The sequence below is a fragment of the Crocodylus siamensis genome, chromosome 10 (genome assembly GCF_052110815.1).
Source record: "Crocodylus siamensis isolate JL-2025a chromosome 10, ASM5211081v1, whole genome shotgun sequence".
In the NCBI taxonomy this organism is placed as follows: Eukaryota; Metazoa; Chordata; order Crocodylia; family Crocodylidae; genus Crocodylus; species Crocodylus siamensis.
In genome coordinates this window covers 1981939-1995096 of record NC_143404.1, presented here as the reverse complement: position 1 = coordinate 1995096, position 13158 = coordinate 1981939, and the positions used below count along the sequence as shown (strand labels likewise).

Genomic DNA, 13158 nt, shown 5'->3' with positions numbered 1-13158 from the left:
CTGCTTATCTTTCACGTGCTGTGGGGTAGGAGTGGACAGACGCACAGTTACCGCATGTTCCCTACTCCCTTTCAGTTCGCTGCGGTGTGCCCAACCTTAGGGCCAAAGCATCTGCAGCTGTCATGGGAACCCAATGGTGACATCAGTGCCCCCCCAAAAAACAAGATACCCCTGAAATGCTGAGTTGCCCTCATGTCCAGCAAGCTCCCTGGGTTGCAACTGTTGGAGAAGAGGCACCGATGTAAGAGCACGCTGTTACGAGAGCACTGTACCAGAACGATGTCATCCTGCTTGCGGTTAATTAGTCAGCAACGAGGCTGCCAGGGGACGGGAGTGACGCAGCCATGCTCAGATATTTTCCAGGAGCAGTGAAATGGCATTCAGTGTGCAGCTCTTAACAAAGGCTTGGTGCCAGCTAGAGACTGACACACGCAAATGAAACCTAGGGCCAACCACCGGCACACCAATCTCTTTGCTTTAATGGAGCGTGGCCAAGAATGAACCTAGTTTCCTTGGATACAACAGTAGTTAATAAAGGAACAAACCCTCAGATCCGGCTTCTTGCACGTCGCAATGTTGCTTGAAAAGGAAGACAAAGCAGCAGAAGCCAGATGGATTCTCTTAGCAAAGAAATTGCCCACACTTTTTATGCAAGATCATGACACAGCAGGGTGGCAAGTCTGAATTCTGCCCCGGGAGACAGTCACACGGTGCTTTGTAAGGGGTTATTAAAAATAAATAGGCTGCTCCCTTCTGCTGAAGCTCTGGTGTGGAACCACTGATGGTTTTGCTTCTTCATGTGGCTCCCTGTAAGGTAGCAACGTGCAGGGAGGCTTTTGCAAGCTGATTCATTGCTTGCTTGCTGCAGGCTTTGCGAAGCGACTTCGCATGTCAAGAGAAATGGTGAGACCTATCAGCAATATCAACAAGCAGCTCAGAGCAAGCAGGAAACATTCCTCCCTTGTTTCTGTTTCTTGTAAGAAAGGGCATGGCTGATTGATATGACGCTTGCAAAAGGGTTGATTCAGGCTTTCTGCAGAATTGCAGCACAGCGCTAAAAAGTTTCGGGAGAAAGGGATCAGCAGACTGTACATGAAGTCTCACAACACTCTGCTCGGGAGATGTTGTTTAAGGACCACTGATATCTCACAGAAATCTCTCTTTAAAAACGACGGGGGGAAAACTTCCAAAGAGCCCATGATCTTGGAAGTCAGACTGAAATCCTCGAGTCTAGAAAGAAACATTGAAAAAGACATACGAGCGTGCACAACATTTACAGAAGCACATCAATATTTTAGGAGGGCCCCCGGTCTCATTTAGAAGGAAATCCTGGCAAGAAGAAAGACCTCGCCTTGGGCCCTCTCAGTCATGACGGCATGTTACAAGATTCCCCTCATTTGTGTCGCTGCCACGACTGAGCTGCGTTTCTCTTCCCACATTTGTTCATTAGTAGTGCAGTTTCGATGAGCATAAAGTCTTTGTTTCTCAGCAGCTCGTCTGTTGTAGCAGCTTATTTCCCATCTTAATCCCAGAGCCAGATTCTCTTCTCTGACGTTGGAGCCAATCTTATGTAAGCCCATTCATTTCCATGGGGTCAATCAGGATTTCCCTGGCACAAGAGAGGCCAGAATTTGGCTCTAGGATTTCATGTGAAGACAAGCTGCAGAAATACGTGCCCTGTGATGAGGCAGGGATGCTGTTTCCATATAGATGTTCTTAGTCGTAGAAGTGAAATAAGCCAAATTCTCTGCTAATGGAAATAGCCACATCTCCATTGATCTCAGTGTTGTTTTTCTGGCAGCAAAAAACTTGGCTTAAAATAAATGGTTGAGCGGTCTTGAGCTGCGGGCCCTCTCAGTTTTAAACTGGGGCTATGAGCTCTTCCTGGCTAAGTACAGACAGTCAAAAAGCCCAGGGCTGAATCAAGTCAATCTTTGCAGGTTAGTCTAAGCTGCATAGATTGAACTGATAAACAAGTGCACAGACATTCACTTTTGATTCTGGAAATGCAGCCCCATGCCTGCAGTGGCCCAGGCCAGAAGCTGGGGGGGCTTGCAGGGGAGATGCAAAGCATCCTGGGATGCTGGAGGACTGTGAGTGACCTTGAATCTGGAGGGGATCTGAAACAGAAGTTCAATAAACTGATTTAACCTACCCTGGAAGTTTTCGAGAGGAGACTGGACGGTCACCTCCCTAGAGTCACTTGACCCCAGTTGTCTTCCTGCCTAGAGTGGGGGCCTAGACCTGATGATCTGCAAGGTCCCTTCCAGCCCCTGACAATCTACGAATCTATGAATTAACCTAAATCAGTTCAGTCTGATGCTACATTCATCCAGGTTTACCTTTAACTGGTTTTGGTCATTTTGAAAGTGGTTTATGTGCACTGAACTTCTGTTGTGTTATAGATGTGAAACGATTTCCAATCACTTATACCGACTTCTGTGCAACTTCTGTCCGTAGTCAGAGTGCACTTTGAGTGTTGCAGCTACCTGCCTAATAATTGCACAGCCCTGGGCTCCTTTGAAGTGCCCGACCTCAAGACCCCTATTTATCATTAACTTTTTCTCTTCCCAGTGGTGGGGGCATATAAATATTAGCAATAATCCAAGAACCTGTCCTGGGAATAATAAATGTAATTAACAGACAAATATCAAGGCAAGTGCCTAATTGTTTTCCAATCCATCCTGGATTGTTTGCCGGCATTGTCAAAAGACCTAGCCTGGGGTGTCCCCCCCTTTTTGCCTGCTTTGCCAGGGAGACTAAAGCACGAATAGTGCCATTAGAAAAAAGGGGTCCTTACACCAAGTTTCTTGCAATGTTAAGGCATCATGACTGGTTAAAAAGGCTTCAAAGTCACTGTCACCTAATATACTTAATAATCCTGCCACATTTCACAAAATACTTGAAAAATTTTCCTTGGCTATTTTGGTGGGGCTTTCCTCAAGACTGCAAAAAGCCCCAGAGAATGCTGCTGCCCCGACTCCATGTAACAACACTAGCTTCAAGACAAGTCTGCCCTAAGCTTTCTGCACTTCATTAAAGCTCCTTCCTTGGCTTTGGAGACGTCTTATGCCTCCATGTTCAGCTGTGAAACTAGCAGGATCCAGTCAGTGCAGGGCTGCTTTCAAAGCCTTGAAATTGGTGGCTTCCAATTGGATTCAGCAGACAATTAAAAATGGAAATTGGTCGTGGAGGTAGAATGATGCTATGCAATGATGTGCTTTATGCACTTAGCTCATGCACAGGTAAGCAATAAGTAACTAGTTGGAAGTGGCCTCGTGTTATCCAGTTAAGTGAAGTATGCATTTACCCACTAAGCTTACAAGTGGAGCGCTCTATATTAATCTATCATTCTTTAGGGTATATTAAGTGACCTTGAGTTTGCTAAGGAATCAAAGCTGCTCTCAGTTCCTGAGAACTGTTCCTAGTCACTGGCTTGTTTCTCTGGTCCTCCTCCAGATTGTTCACGACAACTACCTGCTGTACGTGTTTGCCCCGGACAGAGAGAGCCGCCAGAGATGGGTCTTTACTCTGAAAGAAGGTAACCGGATCACTGAGATCATTTGCTCCAACCCTCCTTTCTCATTTGCTGTAAAAGAGAAAGAAATCACAGGAGTCAAAGGGAGTTGAATGCCTTACATTGAGCATACCATGGGGTGCTTGTATAGGAGGCTACAAGGTCAAATATGTTTGTAAATTTTGTGGGTAAATTTTCAGTGGCCCTTGGAAAATGTGGCCCACTCCCCTGGGATCACTGCCTCCTTCACCCTTAGTCTCTGTTTGCTCGAGACTTTTTTTACTTGCCTAATTCTTTTAATACAAAGCAGTTCTTGGTTTTTCATCCGCAGTTAAGAGAGTCTTTGTTTGGATAACAACCTTCCTAAAGGATCATCTTTACCAGGGCTTACATTTCTGGGTGGCTTTCATTTCCCTCTCCAGCTCTTGGATTACATTTGCAGAGCATCGTTGTGATTTTGCAGTGAAAGCACGAGCACCGCAAACAGAAATGAAGCACAGTGCTTGCAATAAGGGAGCTTTTGTTTGGGAACATGAATGACACCAGGCCTCCCTCGAGCCTGTGTCTGGGTTACAATACGGGCGGTTGTAATGGGAGGTTCTGCACAGAGCGTGGAGTGTTTCATTTCTCCTAGAGACGCTCGGCCTTGCTACCACTTGCACTGTTCGTGCGTTTACTCTGCAGTGGGTTATTAACTTCGCAAGAGGCTGCCTTTCCAGTCGCTCTGCCTTTAGACATGGTGTACCTGCACCTTCACTGGGGCGACTCAAACAGGTCTGGGTGACACAAGTCAGCAGAAATAGACGTTGGGGGGGGGGGGTTGTAGGAGCAAGTTTGCTGTCTAGAGAACCCAAATTTCAAACGTGGGAGATTTAATCCCTCACGGGGGTTGGTATTGCATGTCGATGTGGAACATTCACTGCTAGTTTTGATCCATACACCTAGTACGGTCACTTCTGAAAACAGAGCCAATAATAGTAAGCCACTGGGTGTGACACGTGCTATATGTTTGTGGTCTCTTATAACTCTTTGCTACACAATATGCCAGGCTTTTTTCTCTTTTACAAGTACTTCCTCTGCGGTTCAGTGCTAAAAATTTTAAAAGTCCAGCACTCTGCTAGGATGCTGTTCTTCTTCAGCGCAAGTGCAGACCTTCAATAGCGTTAATCAGGGTTATTTGTTGTCAGGAAGGGTAGAATATACTCTTTTATGTATACAAGTAAAGTATTTAACACAGCTGGTGGAAGAGATCCACCAAAACACATTTGCCATAAGTGGGCAGACCCTCTGAGTGAGGGGGAAATGATTTGCACTGAAATGTGGGTGATTTCTACATGGCTCCATATAGCTGTGACCAACCTTACGCCTGTGCATTGTCAATTGTCTTGCAATGTAAATACATCTCAATTGTCCCCCAAACTTTTCAGAAACCAAGAACAACAACAACTTGGTGCCGAAGTATCACCCCAACTTTTGGATAAATGGGAAATGGAGATGCTGTGAGCAGACAGAAAAGCTGGCAGCTGGCTGCATCATATACGACCCAACTAAGAATGGTAAGGGCTTCATCGGGAGCATCTGCACCTCTTCAAGTGGCCATGCTAAGCAGGGATAAAAGATTCAATGCAACTCAAAGGTGGCGTTAAAGAACATTATGCTAAACTTCCAGTAAAGGCAGCTGTTGTCCCTTCCCAAATACTCCTTAGCTTCATCTTCCCGTCTCCCATTTTAGATGGTGTAGTTCCCTTTGAATCAACATGGAGCTCACTGTGGTGTTCAGTGCTATAAAATGAAAGAGAGGTGTAAAACCAAGGGTCTGACCTATTCTGGTCAGTAAATACCAATGGTAATTTGCTCCAGACAAACCTGGATGCCCCTGTTTCATGGCTATGCATAACCAATCATTCTGGTTTTATTTTACCTATCCTCCCCCGTCCTTTCAAGTGGAAAAAGTAATCTTCACTTCCAATATTTGCTTACAGACAACCACTGAATTGTCTGTATGTTGCTACTAGTGGGAAATGTGTTTAAGCATTCCTCCCAAGGCTTTTCTCCTATACCATCTGCGCAACTCCCCATACAATCTGCAAGGCATGTCCAGGTCTTATGGTTGAAGGATTCTCCATAAATGTGAGGGTTTTGTTTCCAACTTACTGATCTAGAAGCAAAAGGAACTGTTACTTGTTTTGCATGGTTTATGCTGTCTTCTCTTTCCCTTAGAGCCGTGTCTCCCTGAACGTCTAGTTTGGTCCACTTCTGTTTCAACTTCATTTTCTTGATTTCATTTCAGCTTCCAAGAAGCCTCTCCCTCCTACTCCTGAAGACAACTGGGTGAGTGCAGCACGGCAGGTCACACCTGAGCATCCAGTGAGGTTGTGCTGGTGAAAAAGTCCCTTTTAAGACTTTCCAGTGGATGATGTGGTTTCCTGAGATACCCATGCCTTTGGGGTGTCTTCTCTTGCTCTCTCACATGTCTTCTTAAGTTGCACATAAGCGGCACCTCTGGGAAGTAGGTGGGCTCATCAGCTTTGTCATACAGCAGTGGTCTAAAGTTGCAGCAAGGGATGTTGAGGTTGGATATTAGGAAAAACTTTATCACGAGAAGGGTGGTGAAGCGCTGGAGCAGGTTACCCAGAAAGGTGTGGAGTTTCCATCCTTGCAGGTTCTTAAGACCCAGGTAGACAAAGCCCTGGCTGGGATGATGGAGTTGGACCTGGTCCTGCTTAGAGCAGAGGGTTGGACTAGATGGGACCTCCTGAGCTCCCTTCAACCCTCAATATCTGTAATTCTGTTATTTTAAGGCCTGTTGCTCCGCTAAGTCTCCACTTCACTGGGCCCCTTCAAACTTAGTTTTCAAGACATGGGTGAGCAAGCACAGGCCCACTGTTAACTAGTCTGTAATCCTCTCCCGTAGACTGAGGTTACTGTTATTCAGAAGGGTTGGAAAATTCCTGTTGCCAGCATCCTCCACTGACATTTCTCATCATTTTCCAGTGTAGTTCTGCTACACCTTTCACTTCGCAGCTGCCTGTGAACCATCTTGTTAGAGGCTAGCAGCTAACTGCTCTGCGTCTGATCAGGTTATGGGTTTTCTTTTGCGTAGAGGTTATTGCTGGACCCCAAGGAAGCTTTAATGATAGCCATCTATGACTACACGGCCCAGAGTCCCCAGGAGCTGACGTTACGGCGCAATGAAGAGTACTACATCATTGACAACTCGGAGGAGCGCTGGTGGATGGTTCAGGATAAGAACGGGTAGGTCCCTTTTCCACAGCCCTTCTGGCAACCTGCTTCCTCTTCCCAGTCCAAATGGTGCTAAGTAAATCATGACCAAGACTCAGATGCTGCTTCTTTCCCTCACTTCGAGTAGCATCTTGGGCAACTGTTGTCCCACTGCCATCACCCAAACGAATAATAGAGTAGGATACCCGCCAACACATATTAAGATTATTAATTTTTTCTGGCTACCCCATTATAACAGCTGCGACAGCAACTGGCTTTCAGACAGCGGAGTCATATATCTGACACACAACAGACAGCAATAGGGGCAGTTTCCCTGTGCTAACACCCCGATCTTCTTTTAACAGGCATGAAGGCTACGTACCAAGCAGTTACCTGGTAGAAAAATCACCAGACAACCTTCACATATATGAGTAAGTTGCTTCAGTTTACTTCTTGGTCTTTTGAGTGTCAGCACAGAAGCTGTGACAGGACACTGGGTTGACTTTGTGCAGTCATTCGCATTGTGGGCATTTGTGTTTTAGAGCCACAGTGTTTTGTGCATAGCGTAGGACGGTGCTAGGTAGCAAGCAACTGGAATCAAACTTCCCTGAAGTCATTCCACAAAAGACGAAGCAGCACGTTCTGGCCATGCCATTATTCCTGGGCACTTTGTACTTCCGATGATGTGACAATTATGGCTCGAGTCTACAAGTCCTACTACTCATAAAACCAGGGTCAAACACATACATTCTTGTCCTTGGAAATACTTTTGTCCAGGTGAAGTTGGGATATTTCAACCTTAATACTGAAGGAGAGGTGAGAGGGAGGATGGGAATAGGCCATGAAAGATCTTGAAAGTGAAGATAAGTCTAGTGTAGACAGACCATCAATTTGTCATGGCCAGTGGGGGTCCTCCCGGGTAAATCTTTGTCTTAAAAACCTCCAAGGATGGAGTCCACCACCTTTGTGGGTATCCTGTTCCAGTGCTTCATGACTCTCCTCATGAGAAAATTTCTCCTAATATCTAACTTAAAACTTCCCTTGCTGCAACTGGAGACCATTGCTCCAACTAGGATTGCCAATTCTGCTGGGAGGTTTTATCACATGACATAATGACATGAATAACTAATCTACTGTACGGTGCCTAGACTTTACAGGCAAATCCACACGACTAATACATTTTAAAAACCCACTGGATTATTGTATAACTCGGATTCAACATTTAATATTTATTTTAAAGAATGCCCTGTCATTTCTCTCCCGGGTGACTCTCAGCAGTCTCCTGGAAATTTATATCCACCTCCATGAGACTCCAGAGCAATCCTGGAGGGTTGGCAAGCCTGGCTCCAACATGAGACTAGTCTGTATTCAGTCTGCCTTTGTTTTTTCATACCAGCCAGAATGAATATTGCCCGTTCCATCACGTATTTTCTTTACTACTGCCTTCAAGTTACTCACTGGCTTTCTAAAGAGCTTTGTTTTGTGAGCAAAACATAGCTATCTGTAATTATCATCAGTCCAAAGCCGCTGGAGCAGGGTTTATCTGTAACCATAATAACCTGGGGTGCTGACTACACTGTTCTGGTGTTTTCAGATGGTACAATAAGAACATCAACAGAAACAAAGCAGAAGCGCTGCTGAGGCAGGAGGTAACGTGGCATGACTTTTTATTGACTCAGGGTGGGGTGGAAAGAGGGTTTTTCAATGGTTTTGCTGGAAGCGGTTGCAGATGAGGGCAGATGCTGGGGAATGCATCTGGTTAATGGATTGGGTTTTCTCCCCTGGCAGCTGGTTCCACCAGTGGAAAAGAGCTTGCGGGGCTGGTTCTCACCTTTCCAAAACCTTTATCGGTGGATAACACCCGTCACTTTGCTGGTTTGGCAGCTCTGCTTTATGTGGTGCTCTGAATTAAAGCCTGCATTGAGGTGCTTTGGCAGAGCTCTGCTAAAAGGATGCCACGGGTCCTGCCGCCTCTGCTGCCCCAAGCCTGCAAGCTTGTTCCTGGAGTAACCCCCTCCCACAAAGCCCCATTGCTTTTTTTTTTTTAAATTGTCTTCCCTCTGCTGAAGATGTCAATACTGTGCTGAAAAAGAAGCCCCCCTAAAACTGAAATATTGTGGCAGCAAAGCCAACCCCTTGTCTGGGTTTAGCAGCTTCAGCCGTTAGGATTTTCCTCTGCAAATTTCAAGGAAGTAGGAAAAAAAACCCCACAATCCTCTTTCGCCGGCATTATCCAAAGAAACCAAGCCCTTTTTTCTCACCAGCTTTAACAGTAGCAAAGCGAGTGGGTCTGGCTGAGGTGCTGCTTCTTAGAACAGGGGCATGTCTATGGAAGTAAAGCCACCTCTTAAAAAGGAACAAAATTTCCTCTAAACTCCTACGGGATGCGTCCACAGACTTCTGAGTGAGGTGGTTTCTCCTCTCGGTCCCTACTCTGTGATTGTGCTGATTCTGCCATTGTGGCTACCGAACCTATTTGACCCCACCAGCATCTTCAGCAGATGTGGCTAGGTCTGCGGGCGATCCCTGGCCAGCGTTTCCTGTCACATAATGCAAGGAGAGGCAGGAACGACGTTCAAAGTAACCCAAGGCTGTGCTCTGTGTCTCAGCGCGGCCTTGACCAAAAGGACTCTCACTTTGCATATATACTTCAGTAGCATCCATAGGCATCCACAGTCAGGACCAGAGATGTACGTAGTAAAGATACAGCCCCCTTGCTGGACTGTTTATTACCCAGGGCCCTGATCCGGAGGTGGAGAGCAGGTGAAGGTGAAGGAGTTAAATATTTTTATGTTGTTAAAATCAAGAGAGAATAAATAGAAATGAAAAATCTCATTGCCGCAGGCAAAATAGGGAACAAAACCACCACCCCATTTGGGCTCCTTCTGGAGACAAAGCAAGGCAAGCTGCAACTAGAGGGAATCACCTTAGTATCAATGAAGGAACAGAGATCAATACCGAAATAAAATGGAGCAGGGTTTGCTTTATATTATCCCTGATCACTTCAGAGTAATTTCACATATTTCACATGTGTTTGAGCACTCAGATGAATAAGAAAAAAAACCCTAAAGGAAACCAGTAGAACAAAATTAGGTAAGAGGCCAGAGGACCCATTCTATTCCACCAGTCCGCCCGGGGTGTATTTGGAAATGGCAGCAGACTGACAGCCAAAAGGATATTCTGGAGCATATGTTTAAAGAGGTGTCAGTGGTATCCAGTAGTCACAACTAATTGGGTGCTTGCGCATTCTCTTCCTACACCGTTGTGTCCCCATGACAAAGCTCAGGGCACCAGAGCCATGCTGCCAGCCTGTTTCACCTCCCATCACCTTTGTAACCTCCCCTTTGCTCCTGTTCCAGGGTAAGGAAGGTGCCTTCATGGTGGTAGATTCAAGGCAGCCTGGCATGTACACAGTCTCCATTTTCACCAAAGCATTAAGGTAAGACTGAGCTTGGTGGTGTCTGCATCGCTTGACTGACTGCACCAAGTAACTCATGGGAGGTTTCAGCCTCTGTTGTTGCTACCTGTTGTAAAGGGAGGAGGGAAGGTGAATGGCAATGCTTGTGAAAACAAAGGATTGTGTAACACCTGCATTGCTATTGATGGCTGAAAGTGGTATGGAAACTGCCCTGTGCAAAGCAAAGCAAGATACATGGAGGTACTAGATTTAATGCGCATTAACTTTCACACACATGAATGCATTTGGGCTAGATTTAATGTGCATTAACCTTCATGCACATTATTGCGTTTGGACTAGATTTAATGTGCATTAACTTTCATGCACATTAATGTATTAATGCATGTGTAGATGTGCCCACAGTAGATAAAACCCAATAGGCACATGACCTAGCAAGCACTTATGAATGTAATTGTCCCTCTGCCCTTGATAAAACTACATGTATGAAGAAAATTGCTCATATTTGTAAGCCTTTTCAGACTGAAGGCTTGTGAACGGATCAGAGAGAAGACACGACTAGAAACCAGTGAAAAGGTTTCGATAACCAGGCAGCACAATTTCAGAAGGAAAAGACAGTGATACCCAGTGGTGTTTGCTGCCCATTCTCGGTGAGGGTTCATGGGCACCTTGTCCTCTCTAGAGATGATGCTACCTCAGAAATGAGAGGGTGGGAAGGACCAGCCACAGGGCTTTGGCTATGAAGTGACTGCAGGTCACCCCCATGTTCCTGCCATACTGGGGAGTCTAAAAATTAGCCTTGCCTGGGAGCTGGATCCATAGGCAATGTTCCTCCATGCCTTGTCATTTGTGAACTCCCAATTTCCTTTCTATTTCACTTTTTAAATCTGGCCTCTTCCTCCTGCTCTCAAACTGCAGACCTCCCTGCTCAGAGGAGTAACAGGCCATAACACTTAACAATAGCAAATCTTCTCTTCCAAGCTGCTAGATTTTGATGCTGATGTTTAAACAACACATGGCATGTCCTGTGCCTGGCAGAGGGAAAACTCAAATTGACCCATGCTATTCCATGGAGGTTTTTCACTTCCATGTGCCATCAAACATTGCAGAAACCCAGTGAGGGACCAGTTAGGAAAATCCCCAAGCAACCTGAGGCTGCCCTCTCCTCTTCCCTTCCACTGATTCCTGGGTTTTTGCTAGAGTCTATTTTTCCTAACGAAAGACTCTTCCTTTTCAGCAATGAAAACAGCCCCGTGATAAAGCATTATCACATCAAAGAGACAAGTGATCTCCCCAAGCGGTATTTCTTGGCAATAGAGCACGTGTTCGACTCTATCCCTGAACTCATCAACTACCATCAGCACAATGCGGGAGGTGAGTGGAGGAGGCCAGGCCAGGATGTGGGCTGTCTTCTGGACTTTGTCTGGAAGCGGGGAAGGCTTTCAAGAACACTTGCCCTTAAAAAAACCCCATGAAGTGGGGATGCCTTTTTTCCCCCGCTCTCCTGGCTGTTTAGCTGGAAGCCACAGATCTCATGGCACCCTTTGGTGATAGTAAAGTCGTAACTGCAGAGCAACCCCCACCGCGAACTCTCGATGCTGGTGTCCAAGGTCTTGTGTCATCTACTGGAGATTTCTTAATGGCACCCCGCATTTCATAGTTTCATAGTAGCTAGAGTCGGAAGGGACCTAGGTAGATCATCTAGTCCGACCCCCTGCCTTGGCAGGAAAGAGCACCGGGGTCAGATGACCCCGGCAAGGTGCTCATCTAACTTCCTTTTAAAAATCCCCAGGCTAGGAGCCTGCACCACTTCCCCTGGAAGCCGGTTCCAGGCCCTAGCCGCCCTGACTGTGAAGTAGCGCCTCCTAATATCTAATCTAAACCTACCCTCCGCCAGCTTGTGACCGCATTACCTATATCTGCCCCTTTACCTTGCACCGGTGGCTCTACCACTTTCTGGGGATGGGGGGGGACATACCACCTTTCCTCATTTGTTTTACTGCTGCACTTCATTCACATCACGGGTAATAATTAAGGTTCAAATTAAACTTTGACTCTTGCGGGGGGGGAGGGGCTGGAAAAAAATTAAACTGGTTCATTGGAAGAAGCAATCCAATTGGAGACCACCCCCCCCCCAAGTCATTATTTTCAAAGCTTACAGGGGGGCTCTCATCTCAGGGTGTGGGGCTGAGCTCCCTCATAATTTGCACCCCGGTAATAATCATTAAAAAAACCCAGCACTATATGTTGCTACCACCACACTATCCCCTCTCACACAGCCTCCATGACAATGTAGAGCTGTTTTTCTTTTTCTCCCTTTCCCATTTCCCCTTTCCATTTTTTCTCTCTCTAAAGTCCCCTCTAGAAGTTTGTCTCATCCCCTCCCCCCAGTGCCCTCATTTGACAAACGATGATTTATCAAGATTACAGCACCATCTGTGTGTGAGAGCTGCTCTTTCAGGATGTGCTGTGACATGCTTTTGCAGCAGGTATTAAACATTAGATAAGGAGGACTTATCATTTTTGGTGCTCCTGTGTGGTGACTGAGCAGAAATGAGGTTAACAGCTGACGTCATTTGGTATCAACTTCCTCTGAGCCGACAGGAAGTCACCGCCCTGGGCCCGAGCAGGATGTAACCACATGGGCTTAGTTATCAGGGCAATGCACCAATGCTGCCTCGTGGTCCTTTGCACTGAGTGTCTCAAGTGAGGCCACAAGTAGGATCAGGATTCCCGGGGTTAGGAATGAAGTCCAGCAGGGTCACTCTGCCTGCTTTCTGCCTGATCACTCATCATAGGTACCTCGTTTCCTACTAATGTCTTACAAAAACTCCTGTCTCACCTAACTACCGTGAAGTCCACTGGATACTTCTTGAGGCTCTTGTTTTCATGGATGCTCTTGTTAATTAGATAATTTCCCTGTGTCCTCAGTAACAGATAAAATCCCAAACCTTCCAAGTTTTGCCATAGTAGATCATATGCATGTTCAAGGATTCAACCGATG

The 13158-nt window shown here is 46.1% G+C and overlaps 1 protein-coding gene across 3 annotated transcripts in view; it reads left to right on the top strand.

Moving 5' to 3' along the window:
- The window catches only part of ITK (IL2 inducible T cell kinase), a 42632-nt gene that overhangs the window by 19128 nt on the left and 10346 nt on the right, over window positions 1-13158 (top strand). For all 3 annotated transcript variants that reach the window (XM_090064474.1, XM_090064475.1, XM_090064473.1), the window contains exons 3-10: window positions 3460-3541; window positions 4945-5073; window positions 5808-5848; window positions 6621-6772; window positions 7105-7170; window positions 8334-8388; window positions 10099-10178; window positions 11392-11528. In XM_090064474.1, the coding sequence (XP_089920600.1) occupies window positions 3460-3541; window positions 4945-5073; window positions 5808-5848; window positions 6621-6772; window positions 7105-7170; window positions 8334-8388; window positions 10099-10178; window positions 11392-11528 (742 nt within the window). The remainder of the gene's footprint in view (window positions 1-3459; window positions 3542-4944; window positions 5074-5807; window positions 5849-6620; window positions 6773-7104; window positions 7171-8333; window positions 8389-10098; window positions 10179-11391; window positions 11529-13158) is intronic.